The sequence below is a fragment of the Periophthalmus magnuspinnatus genome, chromosome 8 (genome assembly GCF_009829125.3).
Source record: "Periophthalmus magnuspinnatus isolate fPerMag1 chromosome 8, fPerMag1.2.pri, whole genome shotgun sequence".
Classification (NCBI taxonomy): Eukaryota; Metazoa; Chordata; class Actinopteri; order Gobiiformes; family Gobiidae; genus Periophthalmus; species Periophthalmus magnuspinnatus.
In genome coordinates this window covers 24,999,926-25,019,855 of record NC_047133.1, presented here as the reverse complement: position 1 = coordinate 25,019,855, position 19,930 = coordinate 24,999,926, and the positions used below count along the sequence as shown (strand labels likewise).

Genomic DNA, 19,930 nt, shown 5'->3' with positions numbered 1-19,930 from the left:
TAAAGGGACTTCCACAAATGTTGAAAAGAGATACATTTTGATGGTTCAAAAACAGTACATATCTATAACCACTGTGTCATATCTTTATATATTATGAGACCTCAGAATGTTATTACTCATATTGCATAGCCTAATTAACATGGAAAACTGTTAAAATGCTATTTATAGACCCATAGAGTTTTGTGTTTATTTATTGTACATGCTGAGCTTTAAGTGAATTTGCCCTCTTGTACTTTGTGAAATATGGATTTTAACAGATTGTTGTCCAAGCAGGTAATCTATGTAAATTATGCTTGTGAAAAGGTTATAATTGTATTTATTTAAATTATGATAAATATATTTATTGACTCGCATCAAACTGTGTGAAATGTTTCTCTTTCTTTGTATATTTACTGCATATTGCTCTTTAATGCATATCTGCAAATATTGAATCCAATCATATCTGACTCTTTTAGTTCTGAGCAGCTGCTGAAATCTCAAATATCAGAGTGTTTAGTTGTGTTAAGAGTCCCAAATTGGCTTATCTTCTATTAGTACTAATTATATAGGTCAAAGGTCAGACAAGTAAATGATTAAGGAACAGTTTCTCAAATGCCACCATTTTGTTGTTTTTGAAGTGAGGAGTTCAAAGTGGTGAACAAGTTCTCTCATGTTGCCACTTTCAGCACTAGATGGCAGCATTGTTAAGACAGTGCAATTCATGTAATAATGTTAACAAAACCATGTGTTGGGTGTTTTCCCTAAATAAAATACACAAAACTGTGACAAAAAATATTTATTGTAATACATATTTTCTCCTATATATGGCATATTTACTTGTAAAACACAAAACACACATAGCCTTTTTACATCAAGATGTCAAGTAGACTTCAAAAAGACTGGCAACTGAATGCAACCTGTAAAATATTCCAAAAGGCAGTCCAATATTTACAATAGTGGCCCACATTGTGAATTTGTAGAAGATTATCTCAATGGTTTGATCAAACTGAGGACGGGCACCAAAGGCAGGCATGATCCAGAGCTGTGCATAAAACACATCAAATTATAAAAGATTACTCCATTATCACAAATACCATCTATAATACTTACAATTATATTAGCCAACAGCAAAAAGAGGCAGACTTCCTTCAGGACTCTTCTTTTCCAGTTTAGTTTATGCACAGCAGAGGAGAATTGATAACTGGGGTGACTATTTTCTACCACAACACTTGGCTCTGTGTGTTGTTGATATGCAGCAGAACTGTTGGACACCATTGATTGTTGCAACATATGAAATGGTTCCCGGTGCAGTCCCTCAATAATGAAATAATTCTGCAATCCAATCTGGATCACCAACATAACAGCCCAGGCTAAGTTGAGTACGTTAATACAATCTGTCACTCCTGTCGACACCACAGCAACAATAGTGAAGTAGCTGATCAGAAACTGCCCCATAGAAGACCCAACTAACAGTCCCACGTCCAAACTGCGAGTTGGGTTCTTCTCTGATACATGATCCCTATGGTCCAAAATGTACACAATCAGACCGACTGCAGTGGACAAACACATCAAGCACACAATCACTATATTGGTTATAAAGTGTATATGCAAACCTGTGTCATTTTTATTCTCTTTCATTTGAGTTCCAACCTCATAAAACACAAATGTGACAAGGCCAGCCAGAACCAAAATGACTCCTGCTATAGGTCCTAAACATACCTCTTTTGCATGAAACTTAAAATTGTGATGGTGGCTTTGGCCTCTAACCAATCGACCAACATTTTTCCACATGACATAAGCCATGGCTGAAGCAAAGAGACTGTACTCTATGTTGAAGGGATAGAGATAGTGGTATGCCCCTTTGAAGATGGTGCAAGTAGACTGGTTGCACTTGCATGTTTTGTCGCCATAAGAGACTAGAAAAAGAAATGCATGATGTCATTACCATAGAATCCATTATATCTGCTCAAAATGTGTTTAAAATGTAAAACTTTGTGTACCTTTGTATATTCTATCAGAACAATTCTCATAAAATTCAGGGAACTCAGTTTGATGAAGCGATTCTTCTGTCACTGCCTCCATCCAAACCACCAGGTTGGTTGAGAGGGTGATTGTAAGTCCACACCTGAAGTGAAAATAACAACACATAAAAGAATAAACACTTTCTGACACCATGTAAAAAGAAGCATGTATCATTTGTGGAGTTGAATATAAATATAGAAATAATGCAACGTCCATTCAACGGGATAACTCATAAATCTTTCTATTTATTTATTTATTTATTTTTTAATATACAAAATTTCACCCTTACATGTACTTACCAAGTAATATTTTTGTTGGACAGTACACAGTCTTTGGCATGAGTCAAAAAGAAGTAAGTCTAAGCAACAATCTGGAGTTACACAACAATAATTAATATCTTACAAATTCAATAATGAGACAAAATACTGTACCTGAACAAAGAGAAATAAAGCTTGGACGACTGGGAATGTTATTTTAATAGCTGTGCCACTGTCACAGTCAATGTAGCCCACATAGTTGGAAATTTTGAGGACATCCATCAGAAGACTGAGAATCCCAAACATCACAAGACCAGCTGGAAGATTTAAATATTTCCCAAAACTTTAATAATGTTGAATAAATGCCTTAGTAGAAGAATGGCCTTACCTCGGAGCCACACAGGTGCTGCATGGATGTCTTTTGAAAGCATATGTTGATTTTTCTGGGAAGTGTGCACCATGTAAAAGATCATCCATGACATAGTGAGGAGCAGCAGTATTATAAGATACAGTTGTCGATGGACGGGGGTTATAGTGATATAGTTAAAAGCACTGCCACAAACGATAGCACAGCCCAGAAAGAGAATGTTGATGCAGATTATTCCTGAAATGAGTTTGCCACTGGTATTTTTTGTCCTTTCCACTGTGGACTCCATGGACACCGCACTGTCATCATGGACATAGGTATGGTGAGAAGCACTCTCAATATTTGAAGAATGAGCCTCAACTATTCTGTTATTACTTGTCATTTTTCTGTAAAAGAGGCATTGACAATGACTTTGAAAAACAACTTTAACCTGAACGAGCTGAACATTCTCAATGATGACAAACAGGCGTGAGAAGGGCAAGACTGTTTTACCTGGTAAGGAGATTAGTGCATGTTTTCTCAAATATCTTTTGAGCTACTCTTTGCATGTTTTCTCAAATATCTTTTGAGCTACTCTTTGCATGGTTTCTCATCTGCCACATAAAGCCTTGCCTAAATCTTGCACCATTTCATCATTCGTTGTCGTGATTAGCTTCACCTGTGCATGAGCACAAGGGCCTTGGAGCGAAGGTGCTTTCAAAATACAGGGTTATTGAAATCATTTGATATTTGTCTAAGTACAGGGATATGGATCCCCTTTTCTGGGGGAGGGGTGTGACCTGTTAGTCTACAATGAGTGTGATTCTTATTTATTTTTTATGTTTTACAGTATGGCATTAAATGTATATGTTGCATTTATTAAATTACAGGTATTTAATATTGCAAAGAAAATGCCTTGAAAACATACATACATACTTATATACATTCTGTTGCAGGCTTGCCTCTTATACATCTAACCTGTAACTTAGCCTGGTGGCAGCATCTGCTTGTCTCCATGCAGATAAAAAATGTTTCTCTGCCAAGGACCACGTCATAACAATACGGATGACACGATAAGGTGAAGTGGAGGTGGCCCCGTACTGTACATGTCTTAAGACTAATAAGACAAATAAATAAATATAAGAGGGTGAGGTAGAAATAGCTGAGACAAACTGTTGATGGGATTAAAACTTCTGGGTAATTTAAGGTGTGGTGGTACACTGAAGAAGAGGAGGAGTTTGAGGTGTGGTCCTGCTCTTAATTACAGTTAATCATATTAACTCCTGTGACAAAGTGGGCCTTTGTCCCTTTTAATATCACCGTCATTTTGTTTATGCACACATTTGTTTATTTACAATCATTTTTCAATATCCAAATAATCATAACTATCCCAGGTTTATGTAGTTTAGTTTTTCAGTTAGTTTACCTTTTCATTTAATCACCACACACACCTGTTACTTTAAAGATATTTTTTTTGGTCAATTCAGTTTAATACATCCATCTATTAACCTGAATCTCCACCTGGTCCAGACACAGAGTGGGCGTGGCCTGTGGTGGCCATTTTTAAAGGCTTGGAAGTGGCCGTGGGCTTGATCATGTGGAGGGAACAACTGAGTTAAGTTCTTTTTCTTTTTGTTTTAATGTCTTTTTGTATTTTGTAATGTTTAAGTATTTATAGTTTTGTTTTAAACACTTTTTGAGTTAATGGGATTTAGCCCCAAAGAACTAAAGCAGTGTAGTTTGAGATCCTGCTGATGTTGTACCTGAGAAGGGAATTGTGTTTACCTGGGGGAGGTACTTCTGGTTTGAGAGGATATATAAGCAGGGTAAGCCAGTCTTTTGGGGAGAATCAGGAAGCTGGGTACATGTGGGGGTTTCCCCCTTTAGTTTCTTAATTTCTGTTGTTTTTGTTTTAGTTAAGTACAGTTACTTTTTGTAAATATATATTCTTTTTTTTTCCACAGTGCCCTGTAATAAATTTCAGTTATAAAGTTTTTGTGAGTCTGCCTCCTTCTTCGACCACCTCTGGCCAGCTTCCCCACAACTCCATTTATGCAATACTGTGACACATTCTCCATGTTCAGCAGGTGGTGAACCCTCCATCAGAAAAGTTAGAACAGCTCTAATTAAGATACAACTAAAGGCTCAAATCAGTGCTATTATGTTGTTTATATTTTCAATACTTAAATTATCTCAAAAGCAACTTTTTTCTATAGGTTTAACTAACTTCTAAGTAGTTATTAATATTTGACAGATCAATTGCTTTAAGAGCTGCTTTCTCTGACATAACCTTCCCTGGTCAGGTGGGTGCTTGTGCCTGTCACAAGATTATAATACAAAGTCCATTTTAACAGCTCACCTCACATCATCAAAAACCTCAAACGTGCCAACAACAGTAGACATGCTTTTGTTTCTTTGTCTCATTTGTACAGCAGATGCTCTGTACAAGCAATGGATCCCTGACACCAACTTTGAGAACGGGACTAACTGGGACAGAGGAGTGGTCCCGTGTGGCAATAGTGTGGCAGATTTTGCTGCTCAGAAGAAAGTATTTCTAGATTATTATTATTATTATTATTTTTAATTAGATACAATTTCACCCTTACATGTACTTACCAAGTAATATTTTTGTTGGATAGTACACAGTCTTTGACAAAAGTCAAAAAGAAGTAAGTCTAAGCAACAATTTAGAGTCACACAAAAATACCAACAATAATTCATGTTTTACAAATACAATAATGAGACAATGTGTTGTACCTGAACAAAGAGAAATAAAGCTTGGATTACTGGGAATGTTATTTTCACAGTCAATGTAGCCCATAGTTGGAAATTTTGAGGTCATCCATCAGAAGACTGAGAATCCCAAACATCACAAGACCAGCTGGAAGATTTAAATATTTCCCAAAACTCTTGGGAGTTTTGGGAAAGCATATGTTGATCTTTCTGGGACGTGTGCACCATGTAAAAGATCATCCATGACATAGTGAGGAGGGCATGCCTGTTTGACCTGGTAAGGAGATTATTGCATGTTTTCTGGAATATATGTTGAGGTACTCTTTGCATGGTTTCTCATCTGCCACATAAAGCCTTGCCTAAATCTTGCACCATTTCACCATTTGTTGTTATAATTACCTTCACCAGTGCATGAGCACAAGGGCCTTGGAGCAAAGGTGCTTTCAAAATACAGGGTTATTGAAATCATTTGATATTTTTCTAAGTACAGGGATATTGATATTCTAGGTGTACTATGTAACCTTTCTGGGGGAGGGCTGTCTCCAATAAGTGTGATTTTTTTTTTTTTTTTTTTTTTTTTTGGAGTTTCCTTGAATGTTTTACAGTATGGCATTAAATTGATATCTAATATTGCATAGAAAATACCTTGAAAATATTCTGTTGCAGGCTTGCCTCTTATACATCTAACCTGTAGCTTAGCCTGGTGGCAGCATCTGCTTGTCTCCATGCAGATAAAAAATGTTTCTCTGCCAAGGACCACGTCATAACAATACGGATGACACGATAAGGTGAAGTGGAGGTGGCCCGGCACTGTACATGTCTTAAGACTAAAAGACAAATAAATAAATATAGGCGGATGAGGTAGAAATAACTGAGACAAACTGTGTTGATGGGATTTAAACTGCTGGGTAATTTAAGGTGTGGTGGTACGCTGAAGAAGAGGAGGAGTTTGAGGTGTGGTCCAGCTCTTGATTCCAGTTAATCATATTAACTCCATTTATCCAATACTGTGACACATTCTCCATGTTCAGCAGGTCGTGAACCCTCCACCAGAAAAGTTAGTACACCTCTAGTTAGGATACAACTAAAGGCTCAAATCAGTGCTGTTCTCTTGTTTATGTTTTCAATACTTAAAAGCAATTTTTTCTATAGGTTTAACTATTATGTCTTGTATATTAAGTTAACAAATTACTCATGAGCTTTAGCCAATTTATTTCTAAGTAGTTATTCATATTTGACAGATCAATTGCTGTAAGAGCTGCTTTCTCTGACCATAACCTTCCCTGGTCAGGTGGGTGCTTGTGCCTGTCACAAGATTATAATACAAAGTCCATTTTAACAGCTCACCTCACATCATCAGAAACCTCAAACGTGCCAACAACAGTAGACATGCTTTTGTTTCTTTGTCTCATTTGTACAGCAGATGCTCTGTACAAGCAATGGATCCCTGACACCAACTTTGAGAACGGGACTAACTGGGACAGAGGAGTGGTCCCGTGTGGCAATAGTGTGGCAGATTTTGCTGCTGAGAAAAAAGTGTCTGTTTTTGTGGAGACCGCCCACGCAGTCAAAGAACTACGCCTGCCTATTTTTGGTGAGTTCATTTTCAATTCTGGTGCAGGATTTTTTGTCTCCAGTGGAAACGAACCTGGTTGTGAATCGTCTACAATCAAATTCAAAAACCCTGATTCTTCCAAGTGGTTTGACCCGAGCTTGTGGCAATCAGCTGCGACTCAAGATGACCTCCTGAACAAAAACTTCCTATTTTCAGTGCACGAGGAGAGCATTCCTTGTAAATATGACAATGTAATCTTCAAACCCAGCTCCTCATTCAAAGTGGACACCAGTTCCAATCAAGCCCAAATACCTGTCAGATCTGTTTCCATATTTGGGAAGAAGTTCCAAGATGGCGGCGAGTTTTCCCAGTATCTCCAAACCCAGACAGGACAACTGCAGTTTTATGGCTCATCTTCTGTCACTGTGGGTGCGCCATCTTGTGAGGACCCCACTGGTTGTGCCTGTGGGAACTCTGCAAATCACCAACGCATTTGTGGTACAGTCACTTGTTCTCCCACTTCGTGTAAAAAGCCTTTATTTCCCATGGGGCACTGTTGTGAAGTTTGTGGGGCTATTGTTACCCTTCAGTATGCTCCAAACTTTCAACTAGAGACTTATAGACAACGAATACAACATCTTTTCCTTGCACTTCCTAAGTACAAATCAGTTCAGGCAGGCATGTCTAAAGTCATCAAGCCAATAAGACTAATGGATTTCATCCCGTTTGGAACAGAGGCAGAGATCCAGGTAGTAGTTGTTGATAAAGATAAAGGTTTTCAAGCAGAAGCATTAGCCAGAGAAATTGTTAAAGATGCCAATTCTCATGGTTCTAATTTAGGAATTGTTGAAGCTGGATTCCAAGCCTCCTCTGGGAACAATAGTGACCAGTCTGGAAAAGCTGGGATGATAGTTGGAGTCATATTTGGAGTTCTGCTCATGCTAACACTTGTTATCACTTTAGTTGTTTTGGTCAATAAAAGGGTTGTCCGTATACCTTCACTACCACCAATGCCATCCATGAGCTGGTTACGAAGACGCAGTGATAGCACTGGAGAGCTAGGTGGGCCTTTAGATCAGGGCTTTGATAATCCCATGTTTGACAAGCCCTCAGTTCTGCCTGAACTGCCCAGTCTGTACGCTCCAGAAATCAACATGTCAATCTCAATGGGGCAGTCCCAAGTACACTTTGTTAATCCAGTCTATGATGAGAAGGAAACTGATTTCAATGCATAAAATTTTAAATCACCAGCTACAATTTAAAAAACAAACAAACATAAAATGATGTGAAAATGCCAATGTATACATTGTAAGGGCAATAAAGGCATTAAAGTCTAAAGGTTTTTTTTTTCAGTCTCTGAGTTAGTGGGATGCATCGAATTTTTCAAGTACACTGCAATATCCACTAGATGGTGGTATATTCACCAATTTTCAGTATCTTAGATCACAATTACAATACAGATTTTAATAGTAGAAAAATGTATTTTATTATAACACAGTACAATCTAGGGTATAATTTGTTGCGAGTAGAATTTTTATTTAAGTAAAATTATAACAATAATCGAAAATTACTAGGTGATTACATGTTCCCACAATATTAATTATTTTTTTATTTTTTTAAATGGCGTTTTATCTGTAAAGAAACGTATATTATTTTATCTTCAATTAAAATGTTTTGTTAGAATCATAAAGCCGCACTTTGTTGTCTTTTTTGGATAGCCACACAACAACATATAAAGGTTCTAAAATATCTGCCTCAAAGCTCTGCAGCAATTCAAAATGATCATTTACTTTATAAAAAGACACTTGGCCTTTTTGAAAATCAATGTATAAACCAACTGTAGTTATGTCTGTGACATGTAGGGGTGTCTCCACACCTGCGTGCCATACAGAAAAGCCTTTACTGTTTCTCCCAATGCACCAGGAATATTCACTTTGGCATATACAGCTGGTTACCTGCTCTCCTTTACGACCTAGGCTTTTGTATGTGACTCCAATGTGAGCGCCCTCCCCACTAAGATCTGCTTCAATGTAATGTCTACCCAGATACAGACTATCTGAAGTCAAGGCCTGTCTCCAGTAGTCAAAGCGACTGACATTGTCCACATAACTGTGCTGCCATGGACTGGTGTTGGTCAGCTTCCTGTGGTCCTCTGTCACACGCAGGAAGTTATGGATGGTGTCGGGATCAAATGTCAGGCTCTTTTGGTCTAAAGAGAAAGCATTTTATATATATATATATATATATATATATATATATATATATATATATATATATATATATATATATATATATATATATATATATATATATATATATATATACATACCCCCCCCCACACACATATATATATATATACACACACACACAGAGTAGGAAGTTAATTATTCATATTTACATCTCAGGAAGTCCTCTCTGGTCACAGGCAGAGGAAGAGGTGAAGGCTCGGCATCCTTGGGCTTGGCTTTATAGCCTAATGAATCAATAAATCATAAATCAATATGACATTACCATTCAGTGCACTTAAGTAAAAGTACTGTCAGTGACTTTAATACACAAGGTTGTAATTTGAAGCAGAAGTATGGTTACTGGTGGGTGAGCTATCCACCTTATTCTGGACGTTGCCCTGGGCGCTGCCATTGCCATTCGGGATGCATTAATTTGCATGGGGCTGCTAATCTTGAGCGTAAATATGTTTTATACAAACTTTATTAGCCATTTTAAAGCCTCCCAGGGAATCAGTGCAGTGCAGTGTTGACTTGTTGGTCACATGAACAATGAACATTTCACACAAATCTGATATAAACCTACATTATATGAGATTTTTGAGGTGAAACTTTTTCCAAATTCTCCATTGAAAAAAATGTGATTCCCACTTAACCAGAAGTGCCACCACAAAGAAAGCACAGTTTAGTCGCATTTACGGCAAAAATGGGCATGGCAGAATAAGGTTAATAGGTCTAGTAGAAATATTGACATATTGTGATAGTAAATTTGATGATACAGTCTTTATATTGTGGGCTGCTGTGTCGATATATATTTGCTGATATTTGTTTATTTATTTTTTTGGTAAATTTTATAATAGCACTACAAATTTCTTTTGCTTTTTATGCAATACATTTAACTTATTCACTATGAGTATTACAATGTGTATTTCACATTAGTTTGTTGTACTTTAACTGTGAAATACTGTTGCTAAACTGTATTTGGTTCCTGAAAAAATGTGATTTTAATCGCAGAATGTTAAGTGCAATTACATTATTGTATGTATTACAAAACTCTGATATATATAATTGTGAGCAATGGAATCGTGAAGGACCCTGTGATTTCCAGTCCTAATTATTATTGCAGTTATAATAAAATGTGAATTACTTTAAAATCTACCCAGAGAGTATTTGGGAGTCCACCTACCACTTTTGAACACCTTGTCCATGCTCTCCTTGTAACTTGAGAGAAGCAGCTCACACAGTTGTTTGGTGGTGTGTGTTACAGTTTGCACATAAGAGGAGAGATGCTCCATGTTCTTAATATGAACGGCAGGAAGAGACACATCTGGGGACATTTTCTTCCACTCTGAGTACTTCTGCAATAAAAGACCCAGAGCAACATGTTATGGGTCGAAACAAGACCTCCGGCATGTATTATGGCATGCAACAATGGATTTTCACAAACCTACTCTGTTTTCTTGGAAGTTATAAAAATGCATGTTTACTGCAAATAGAATTGTAAATCCCTGAACAGAAAAACGTGCACGCAGCACGTATCAGTCCTCTTTTTTGATCATTTATTCCATTACAGGTGTTTTTACCAATACAAAGTATCTTTTAAAATGTACCCGCTTGTCTCCAAGGAGGCAGATCAGTTTAATGTCATATAATGGAAAAATAAAATCTCCATGGAAACAAGCAGATGGACAACCCTTCACCAGAAAAGTTACATAATGCACCCCATCATCAGCAAAATACAGACATTTTACATTTTTTTCAGCAAAAGTTTGTGTTTTTTATGCACAACTATGGACATAAAATGTATTTTAAAATGTTATTTTTTTTTTATTTTTATTTTTTTCAAATTAGTGGCCCAAGTTATTATGTTGATCTATTTTGAATGATCCCTTTTGGTGTTTCTTTAAATTGCATTCTTTGTCATACCTGTAGAAATTCCATGTTAGACTTGGCCCTGAGCAGCTTGTTTGTTTGAGCCTGGAGTTTGGTGAGCTCTTCTCTCCTTTGCTCCACATGGGCCTGTATACTGTCAGACTGTCGGAGGGCCTGCCTCTGTTCTCTGTCCAACACCTCTATGGCCGTCCTTTTGGCCTCTTCCACAGTGTTGTGCAGCCTGGAGAACTGCTGCTCAAACGCTGCACTAACATTTTGCACTAATGTCTGAAAAAAGTGGAGAAATGCAATTACTTAGAAGTGTATGTGTTTTTCACTGCAAATGCAGAAACACTTTATTAACAGTAAATAAGCCACAATTGACTATGATAACAATGGACAAATTATGAGGACATCTTAAAAACCACACCTCATGCGTTGGTCCTAGTCTGACTTTGTAGTGCACAGTATCTTTCTTTACTCACTCGGCCAATTTAGAAAAAAGTACTAACTGCAGTTTACATGGGTAATCACTACAACAGACAGTTCTGATATAGATTATGGATTTTTTTTTACCCATTTCTACCAAAGGTATTGCGGTAGGAATAAAATATTTAATAAAAAGTCATTTTGACAGTATTTCCTAAAAAGACAAGTTAAAGGGCTTAAAGTACTGAAGTAAATCTTCACCTTTGTAAGCCAAAAACTAGAACAGATAACTCATACCTTTACTGTATCATTGTTGCCTTGTAGTTTTCCAAGGGCTCTTTCAGCTTCAGACACACTCTGGGTTATCTCGACTTGTTTTTCCTGCAATTCAATCTACAACCCCAATTCCAATGAAGTTGGGAAGCTGAGTAAAACTTAAAAAAATACAGAATACCATGATTTGCAAATCCTTTTCAACCTATGTTGAACTGAATAAACTACAAAGACATGATATTTAATGTTCAAACTGATAAGCCTTATTGTTCTTATGCAAATATTCACTCATTTTCAATTTGATGCCTGTAGCATGTTCCAATAAAGCTGAGACAGGGGCATGTTTACCACTGTGTTACATCACCTTTCCTTTTAACAACAATCAATAAGCGTTTGGGAACTGAGGACACTAATTGTTGAAGCTTTGCAAGAGTAATCCTTTTCCATTCTTGCTGAATGTACAACTTCAGTTGCTCAGCAGTCCGCGGTCTCCGTTGTCATATTTTGCGCTTCATAATGCACCAGCAGGCCAGTCTAGTACCCGCACTCTTTCACTACGAAACCGCGCAAACACGTGCAGAATGTGGCTTGGCATTGACTTGCTGAAATAAGCAGAGACGTCTCTGAAAAAGACGTTGCTTGGATGGCAGCATATGTTGCTCCAAAACCTGTATGTACCTTTGAGCATTAATGGTGCCTTCACAGATGTGCAACTTTCCCATGGGCACTAACACACCCCCAGACCATCACAGATGCTTTTGAACTTTGTGCTGACAACAATCCGGATGGTCCTTTTCCTCTTTGTATCGCAGGACAAAGGTCACGGGCATTCAATGTTGCAAAGATTTCTCCAGATTCTCTAAACATTTTGATGATATTATGGATCATAGATGATGAAATCTCTAAATACCTTGCAATTGTTCGTTGAGAAAAGTTGTTCTTAGACTGCGGTGTGGTGGTGAACCTCGCTCCACCCTTGCTTGTGAATGACTGAGCCCTTTGAGGATGCTCCTTTTATACCCAATCATGACACTCACCTGTTTCCACTGAACCTGTTCACCTGTGGAATGTTCCAAACAGATGGATTTTAAGCATTCCTCAACTTTTCCATTCTTTTGTTGCCCCTGTCCCAGCTTTATTGGAACGTGCTGCAGGCATCAAATTGAAAATGAGTGAATATTTGCATAAAAACAATAAAGTTTATCAGTTTGAACATTAAATATCATGTCTTTGTAGTTTATTCAGTTCAATATAGGTTGAAAAAAGATTTGCAAATCGGGGTATTTTTTTATTTTTTTATGAGTCCCAACTTCACTGGAATAGGGGTTGTAAGAATTCACATGTTTACACAACACGTCACACAACATAAACATTTGTGGCATTTATAACTCAGCTGATAACATGAACTCACTGTTACCTCTATCTTTGCTCGTGCCTCCACCAGTGATGCAGTCATGTGACCCTTGTGCACCTCTGTCTCACAACTGGAGCAGATACAGAAGCCATGGTCCAGACAGACGCGGTCCAGGGGCAGACAATGGACTTCACAAATGGGGCAGTCGATGTCGTGGAGGGGTTCAACAAGACGATGGTTTTGAAATTTGACATTTTCCAGATGAGGTCTCAAATGGGACTCGCAGTAAGACACTAAGCAGGTCAGGCAGGATTTGAAGGCAACGCTTGGAATGTCCATGCAGGAATCACACATTATGTCTCCAGTTAACTGCGGCTTTTCTGTGGCCCCTTCTTCAGTTACGCTCTGATCCTCTTGGGGAATGTTGTTGATAGTTGCCATGGTGAAATAAGTAACCTTTTGTTGTGTTTTTTGCTAGTTTAAATCCTTAAAAAAGACTCCTCTTTTCAGCAGATTTCAGCTACACTGTTACAGGATGGCCGCTCCACACATCTTGAACGAATAAAGGGAGAAAAATGCAAACCACGCCTAAGGTATTTTGTTCCCATACAGTGTAGTCACTTTTCAGCCCTCCCTGTTGTATTCAGCAACATAGAGCTTAGGAGACACACTAGATCCAGGAGATGAGAGGAGGAAGTGACAAGTACATTATGGGAAGGGAGTAGACATCCTCTCATTTTTGTTCAAAAAAGTGACAAATTAAGTAGCTAACTGCTTGTTATTGCAATTGTAAAAATAAATAAAAGGGTAAAAAAAAAAAAACCCATAAACATTTAATTGAGTGCATACAAAGGTTTTATAAGATTTGCACATAATAATAATAATACAAGATTGAAATTTTGGGGGAAAATGTTGTACAAGTTAACAGGATTTGAAGTGTCACATGGGGGAGGATCAGAGAGTTTCCTTTGAGGAACAATGTCATGTCAGAGGCATGGTAAAAACAGATAGCATACTTCCGGAGTCCACTCTCTCACAGACCACACTCTCTGTGCAGTGTGTACAGCTTATTATCAACTGTTGTATCAGGTGGTTTCCACTGTTGCCAAAGACCAAATAAGGAAATACCTTTGACCTGCATTGAGTCACATAAACATCAATAAATGAGCAAATAAAGAAGTGTGAGGGGACATTTAGTACCAATAGTTTACATTCTATGATGTGTTGTTGTTTGGGCCAACATATTTTCTGTGATAAAACTATTTATACATTTTGTCTTAGTGGAACTAAAGCATTATTTATAAATTCCTCTGTTTAGATCTTCCATGAATGCCATTGGAGCAGATGAACATCCGATAAATGAAAGGCAAACATGAGCTTGTTTATGCCCTTCACCATTAAAGTTTAACAAGGGTTTACAGGAAAACTGTTAAATGTGACTCTGAGTCACTAGACGGAGGACAATGTGGTTTCTAGACATTTTGGATGCTGTACTGTCTGTCATAATGAGAGTAAGTACTGTCTACAGTATGGTCTAATTAAACATTAACACAGTATTACTGCAACTACAGCTATAATCCTGAAATCACTTACTATTCCTTTCCATCATTTTGTATTTCATATCAAACTAAACAAAGAAAAAGTCTGATTGAATTTTTATGATCTGGACAAATCATGGACATGGCCTCTGCCACAGGTTTTCTCAAACTACTCAGGCTGGGGCCCCTAAAATAACTATGCAACTGAATTGTGTCCTCATTGCAAAATGAAATTAAAAGACATAATAATTGTAAAATAGTTTTGATATTGATGTTATGTAAATGTTATTTATTTGAGTGATTTACCTAAATGTTTACCATATTTTACCTAAACATAGTTTTTTAAATTAAAGAAATTTACACCCCCCCAGGGGTCCCAACCCCCAAATAGGGAACCACTGTTGTACCGGGCTGTAAACAAATCTTGTTTGTTACACAGTTTGATTTCTAAAGAATCAAGAGTAACAGAATAAAGTTCTCAAGTTATACAATAACACTATAAAATGGAAATGTTAGATAAGGAAAGATTCCAACTGAGGATAAAACTTGAGGCAAAGATATGATGAAACAAAATACATAATTTATTTTGTGCATTTTCACAGTAAAATGTTCAATTGTGCATTTGCAGACGTACTACATTTTCACTACATTAAAAGCAGGCTTAATTTAACAGACAAATAAGGGTTAATAGCTCAACTTCAGTTTGAACCACAGTTGGGTATGGCATAATGTAAACATGCACATAATGATGTGAAAAGTACTAAACATATTACAAAACAAATCTATACATATACGCAGATTATCTGGCACTATCAACACAGGCACATGGTATGGCCAGATTTACCCCACAGGGGCGACATATTACTGGGACTCAGGGCCCACAATAACCTCTCTGTTAACTGTGCTCCATGGCGTACAGGAACAAAGGATGGCACTGCAGTCGGGGACCTCTCATTCAGTTTGTTTGGCCATGCAGCACAGGAAACCCTTATGGAATTTCTCTATGAGCTGCTCCACCACAGAATGGTAGAACCCATCTACTCTAATTGAAAATACTGTCATTATTTGTCTGTTGCTGCTTTGTGCATTGTCACATTGGATTACCAAAAGTCTTTGTCATCTCTATATTCATTTGTGACATTCAGTTAATTTTCCTCTGACCTTTAAAATGATGAGCTCATGCCCAACAGACCATCAACAGCTAATTGTATTATCTGCAGGGCAACAGATATTACGTCTCATAAAGTCATGGCCGCTCCTCTCTGAATGCGTCTTGTCGGTAAAATAGAATTACTAGGTTTCACATGGGACTGTCAGTACTTACAGTTCAGTATCCTCGATAACGTCTGGATCTTCTATTGTCTCTAGTCGTCTTTTACAGGCATCTAATATCTTCTTCCGAGGCCCTAGAGGTATGTGAATACTCTTGAGGTCATTGTCTGAGCACAGCAGCAATGCTTCCAGATCAATCTTCTCCCGTTTGAAGATGGAGAAGAACTCGCTCATGCTCTGTGTAGCCAAAAACACCTCCAAAGGACTGGAGTCAGGCTCATCGTCATCATCCAGTCCTAGTTCCACCTCGTCCCACGGCAGCTCCTCTATGTTCCTTTCTTGCAGGCTCCGGGCGCTGCCGATACTGTCTTCATCCATACTGGTATAAGCCTGGAGTCTACTACGCAGTCGAACCGTATTACTAGACTGTGCCACGCTAATGTCATCCCTCCGTCCAAGGTCAAACATGCCCCCACTCACATAGTTCCTCCTAAAAACCATAGTGCCCAGCCCTGGCCTGTTAAAAAGGGAGTCATGCCCTGAATCAGTACTGATCTCGGAGTAGTCCACATCTGGTCCGTGGAGGTCTGGCTCGCTCATGGCACGTGAGATAGCATCTTCATTGTCTCTGGGGAACATGTCGCGAACATTACGTCGCCCGCGGTCTTTGGGGTTCACATAGGTCCCCTGTTTGACAAACATCACATCGTTGCCCAGCTGAAGTCCAGACAGCGAGCGCACACTCTTCCGCCCATCCTCATAAATTTTAAAGGTGCCATCTCCTTGTTTCCTCTTCTCCAACTTCTTCTGGATCTTTGTCTTGCCTCGATTAGTGGCATGGAGAGTGGCCTAGCAGGAAGCACATGCTCAAGTTAACATGATGAGGAAGATAGATAAATAGATAGATTTGCTTCCACGCAAAAACAACAAGCCATCTTGGCTTTAAAAAGCTTCAAAGGCACAAAACAACATGGACTTACTTGAGAATATGGCACACTGACAGTTCCTGGGTTGAAGTTTCGCAGTTTATGGCTGACAGAGCTGCCTGTATAACTGGAGAAACTCATGGCATCTGAAGCTGACACTTCTGAAGATTCTTTGTGAAACTTCTTCTCCATTCTCTTCTGGTGCTTCTTCTGCATTTTCATACATTCCTTGATCCTTCGCTCAGCCTCACGGAAAGCCCGGTCCTTCAGCTTACTGACCAGCTTAGGGTTGAGGCCTGTCTGCTTGGCTGCTATAGAATCCAGGTATCTGACGCAGTCCATGTGGTTCTTTGTGGCGGCCATGTCCAGCGGCGTGTGGTAATCATTGTCCAGGCACCAGATGTTGGCACCGAAAGACACCAGGAAGAACAGGCAGTTTAGATGTCCATTGGCTGCTGCGAGGTGGAGCGGTGTGTTCCCCCATATGTCACACTTGTCTGGATTTCCTCTGTGAAGAAAGTGAAAAAAATATATCTATTTATCTTCATTTATCTTAATTTTGTTCCTCAACAGATTTACTTTTGACAGTAACTCATTCAAATAGTCATGCTTTCAATGATGATCCTGAATAATATTGTTTTCATAGTTGTGCACGTGCAAGTTTTAATAGTAATGTAATAATAGAAGTATATCAAATAAACCTATGCAAACCAACATCTAAAAATGCCATTATAATCACTGAAAAGCAAACCAACTGCACTAACAAAGGAAGTCTGCCTTGACACAAAGACAGGCTAGACATACAGTATAACAATAGTCTATAAATACATTTGGACAGCATCAACCCTTGGCTGACAGTCCACGACCTCAGGGTTACCTTGTTGTGTGCTCCGCCGTTGCTGTCTGTAATGCGAGCAGCTCCACTACATTACATTACACCTGGATCACGTTTCACACAAGCCTTAAACGCGTGAGTCTAAAAAGCATAACTTATATTGGACATAGATGAGCTCATTACACCATGCCAAACTTAGCTTACTTTAAATACTGAAGTTTTTAAAGTGTCTGTCCACATAAAATCCCCAATGAATGACCTGTCTAGAAACCGTTATTCCATATTTCTATCATTTGAATGATCTTGCATGACATTTGGTGCTAAATAGAGATTGTTTACAGCTCTGCCTCTTGTCTGTGCCCTCCTGTGTGACCATGTACAAACTCTTTAATATTTCATGTGACGGTCATGAAGCCACTGTGCAGATGTATTATTTATGAATGTGCTGTTAAGTTTTCACAGGAAATGTGTCTCTGCCAGCCTCTATAGTGATTTGGATGCGTTCCCTCTGATTTTGATGTGAGAGAATAGTAGGTTTTAGCGTGGTAACAGCACTATTATGTAAGCAGAATGCGTGCCCAAGATATCAGACATTCTCCATAAACTTATCTCCAAATAAAGGAACTAATAAAGATGATAACAAGACAAACACTGGAGTTATTACAGCTACTATTTTAGAAATGAAATATAGTCATACTACATATATCTATAGTCATATTATATATATGACTATACCAATTTAGAGTTACAAGACAGCTTTATTAGGCTTTTCACATGCAAATGCTGACCACAGAAACTAAAGATCCATTATCACAGGAGGGCTGTTTACATTCCCTATGTGGGGCTGGCAGCAATAGTACGGTAATATACAGCAGCACAAAGTGTCACATCCCCAATTAACTACTGTTACAAAACAATTTCACATGTCAATGAAGAGTTAATATTTGCCCTGTCAGCAAAGAATCTTGTGGGTTTTTTTTTGGTTTTTTTTTTCCTTTGGGAATATCACACATTGATTACATACTAAGAAATGTGTGAAAACGTTGATTCAAATTGCTATACAGAATCCTAGCATTTAAAAAGATTGCATTATGAAAACAGCATCAAATTAAAATGACTTTGGTTTCCAATTAAGTGTCAAACATTGACAACATTTCTCAGTTAGCCCATGAAACAGGTCAGCCAGAATAAATGGGGAATCGGCTGAGAAGAGCAAGTGGATGCACTTGTGAGATTAAAGCTATATACAAAATAAAGCATTCCATTAATTCAGGAGCATCTTTTGTATACAACAACGTATATAATTCAGAAGTGCATGAAATAGCTTATGTCACCAATCCATTTGATAAAAAGCCTAGTGTAGTGCACAGGACCTGCTTAGATCTAATCCCCTGTGTAGTACAAGACAGTGAAGTGCAAAAACATGCTGCCTAAATATTTGGGATTTAGACAAAGCCAAAATGTTATAAAACGTTGTATAAATAAGGGTCCGACACCAGTGTTTTGGAAAAAAAAATGAATAGAGGTTGACTGTCTCGCGACCGAAGGTGCTATTTTGACCTCTAACCCCAGGTAAACTGCAGAGATGGTAGGTTTTTCAAGAAAATGGATCAGGTGGTTATATCAGTTGCATGGCCTAACGCTTATATCACGCTTTGACAAGTACAAAGACAGTAAACGTCACATTTTAGTAGCCCTGGTCACATAAAGTTTGCGTTTTAGGCAGGATACGTGCATCTACCCACCCCCTCGCCACGATCAGCCGCAGGGCCTCCAGGTTCCCATAATAAGCAGCCCATAGCGTCGGTGTCATGCCATCTTCATCAGGCGCGTTGAGGTCCTTCCTTGTGGCTTCTTTGAGCAGGTCCAGGTAGCCATCCCGGGCCGCCTTGTGGTACCTGTCATTCATGGTACAAAGTTAATCCTCCCTTCTTGACTCCATTGTGCTCTCTAAGCGATAACCACAGCATCCTCCACAGTAAAAGTCTATTGAAGGGGAAAACGCAACACTGGAAGCGGGAACCGTTTGAGTATTTGTCCCACTAGAGCTCGTCCTGTCCCGTACGCTTCACAGCAAAAGAGTTGTTAGAGGGAGAGCGCGGTTTCCAAGGAGATGACGCTGCGTGCAGAGCTCCCACCAGAGGAGTCTCAGCATTAGGCAGGGCCGCGCACAGTGCATATCTACAAATATCGCGCACTAAAATCTTGTGTACATGCTATAGGCGATGATGTATTGTTCCCCAAAGTCCATGATCATGAAAAACAGAGGATACTCCCCTGGTGGCAAATGAAAAAGACTAGCCCAGTTTACCTA

General features: G+C 38.6%; 4 protein-coding genes across 6 annotated transcripts; 1 reads left to right on the top strand and 3 right to left on the bottom strand.

The window, feature by feature from the left end:
* Positions 1–761: 761 nt before the first annotated feature.
* LOC117374786 (proton channel OTOP2-like) lies at positions 762–5,732 on the bottom strand. 3 transcript variants are annotated; one of them, XM_055223599.1, is made up of 7 exons: positions 5,612–5,732; positions 2,647–3,011; positions 2,433–2,575; positions 2,301–2,359; positions 1,980–2,104; positions 1,090–1,895; positions 762–1,021 (listed from the first exon to the last, which is right to left on the bottom strand). In XM_055223599.1, exons 1-7 carry the CDS (start codon positions 5,665–5,667, stop codon positions 851–853), a joined length of 1,725 nt encoding a protein of 574 aa, XP_055079574.1. In that variant the 5' UTR covers positions 5,668–5,732; the 3' UTR covers positions 762–850. The 3 variants fall into 3 exon arrangements, with proteins under 3 accessions (XP_055079574.1, XP_033826853.1, XP_055079575.1); XM_033970962.2 differs by lacking the exon at positions 5,612–5,732 and adding an exon at positions 3,118–3,306; XM_055223600.1 differs by lacking the exon at positions 5,612–5,732 and having other exon boundaries at positions 812–1,021; positions 2,647–2,701; positions 2,881–2,948.
* Positions 5,733–6,226: 494 nt separating this feature from the next.
* amn (amnion associated transmembrane protein) lies at positions 6,227–8,127 on the top strand. Its single transcript, XM_033970963.2, has 2 exons — positions 6,227–6,245; positions 6,629–8,127. The coding sequence occupies exons 1-2, from the start codon at positions 6,227–6,229 to the stop codon at positions 8,125–8,127; spliced, it is 1,518 nt and encodes a 505-aa protein (XP_033826854.2).
* Positions 8,128–8,411: 284 nt separating this feature from the next.
* Positions 8,412–13,650, bottom strand: LOC117375378 (tripartite motif-containing protein 16-like). The gene is made up of 6 exons (XM_033971676.2): positions 13,109–13,650; positions 11,716–11,811; positions 11,044–11,277; positions 10,304–10,475; positions 9,291–9,365; positions 8,412–9,101 (listed from the first exon to the last, which is right to left on the bottom strand). Exons 1-6 carry the CDS (start codon positions 13,484–13,486, stop codon positions 8,557–8,559), a joined length of 1,500 nt encoding a protein of 499 aa, XP_033827567.1. The 5' UTR covers positions 13,487–13,650; the 3' UTR covers positions 8,412–8,556.
* A 2,194-nt stretch (positions 13,651–15,844) lies between these two features.
* Positions 15,845–19,528, bottom strand: ush1ga (Usher syndrome 1Ga (autosomal recessive)). The gene is made up of 3 exons (XM_033971180.2): positions 19,362–19,528; positions 16,836–17,289; positions 15,845–16,704 (listed from the first exon to the last, which is right to left on the bottom strand). Exons 1-3 carry the CDS (start codon positions 19,523–19,525, stop codon positions 15,904–15,906), a joined length of 1,419 nt encoding a protein of 472 aa, XP_033827071.1. The 5' UTR covers positions 19,526–19,528; the 3' UTR covers positions 15,845–15,903.
* Between the last annotated feature and the right edge of the window lie 402 nt (positions 19,529–19,930).

Bases quoted from the DNA above. Each gene is read 5' to 3' on its own strand.
- LOC117374786 (XM_055223599.1), bottom strand. From the start codon at position 5,667: ATGCAAAGAGTACCTCAACATATATTCCAGAAAACATGCAATAATCTC. The intron at 2,576-2,646 runs GTAAGGCCATTC...TAAATCTTCCAG, and splicing joins AGCACCTGTGTGGCTCCGAG to CTGGTCTTGTGATGTTTGGG. The intron at 1,896-1,979 runs GTACACAAAGTT...TTCTTTTTCTAG, and splicing joins TTCTGATAGAATATACAAAG to TCTCTTATGGCGACAAAACA.
- LOC117375378 (XM_033971676.2), bottom strand. From the start codon at position 13,486: ATGGCAACTATCAACAACATTCCCCAAGAGGATCAGAGCGTAACTGAA. The intron at 11,812-13,108 runs GTAACAGTGAGT...TTGGGGTTGTAG, and splicing joins AGGCACGAGCAAAGATAGAG to ATTGAATTGCAGGAAAAACA. The intron at 10,476-11,043 runs GTATGACAAAGA...CTTTTATTGCAG, and splicing joins CTAACATGGAATTTCTACAG to AAGTACTCAGAGTGGAAGAA.
- ush1ga (XM_033971180.2), bottom strand. From the start codon at position 19,525: ATGAATGACAGGTACCACAAGGCGGCCCGGGATGGCTACCTGGACCTG. The intron at 17,290-19,361 runs GTGGGTAGATGC...CTTTCTTCACAG, and splicing joins CGGCTGATCGTGGCGAGGGG to AGGAAATCCAGACAAGTGTG. The intron at 16,705-16,835 runs GTAAGTCCATGT...GCTTCCTGCTAG, and splicing joins TCAGTGTGCCATATTCTCAA to GCCACTCTCCATGCCACTAA.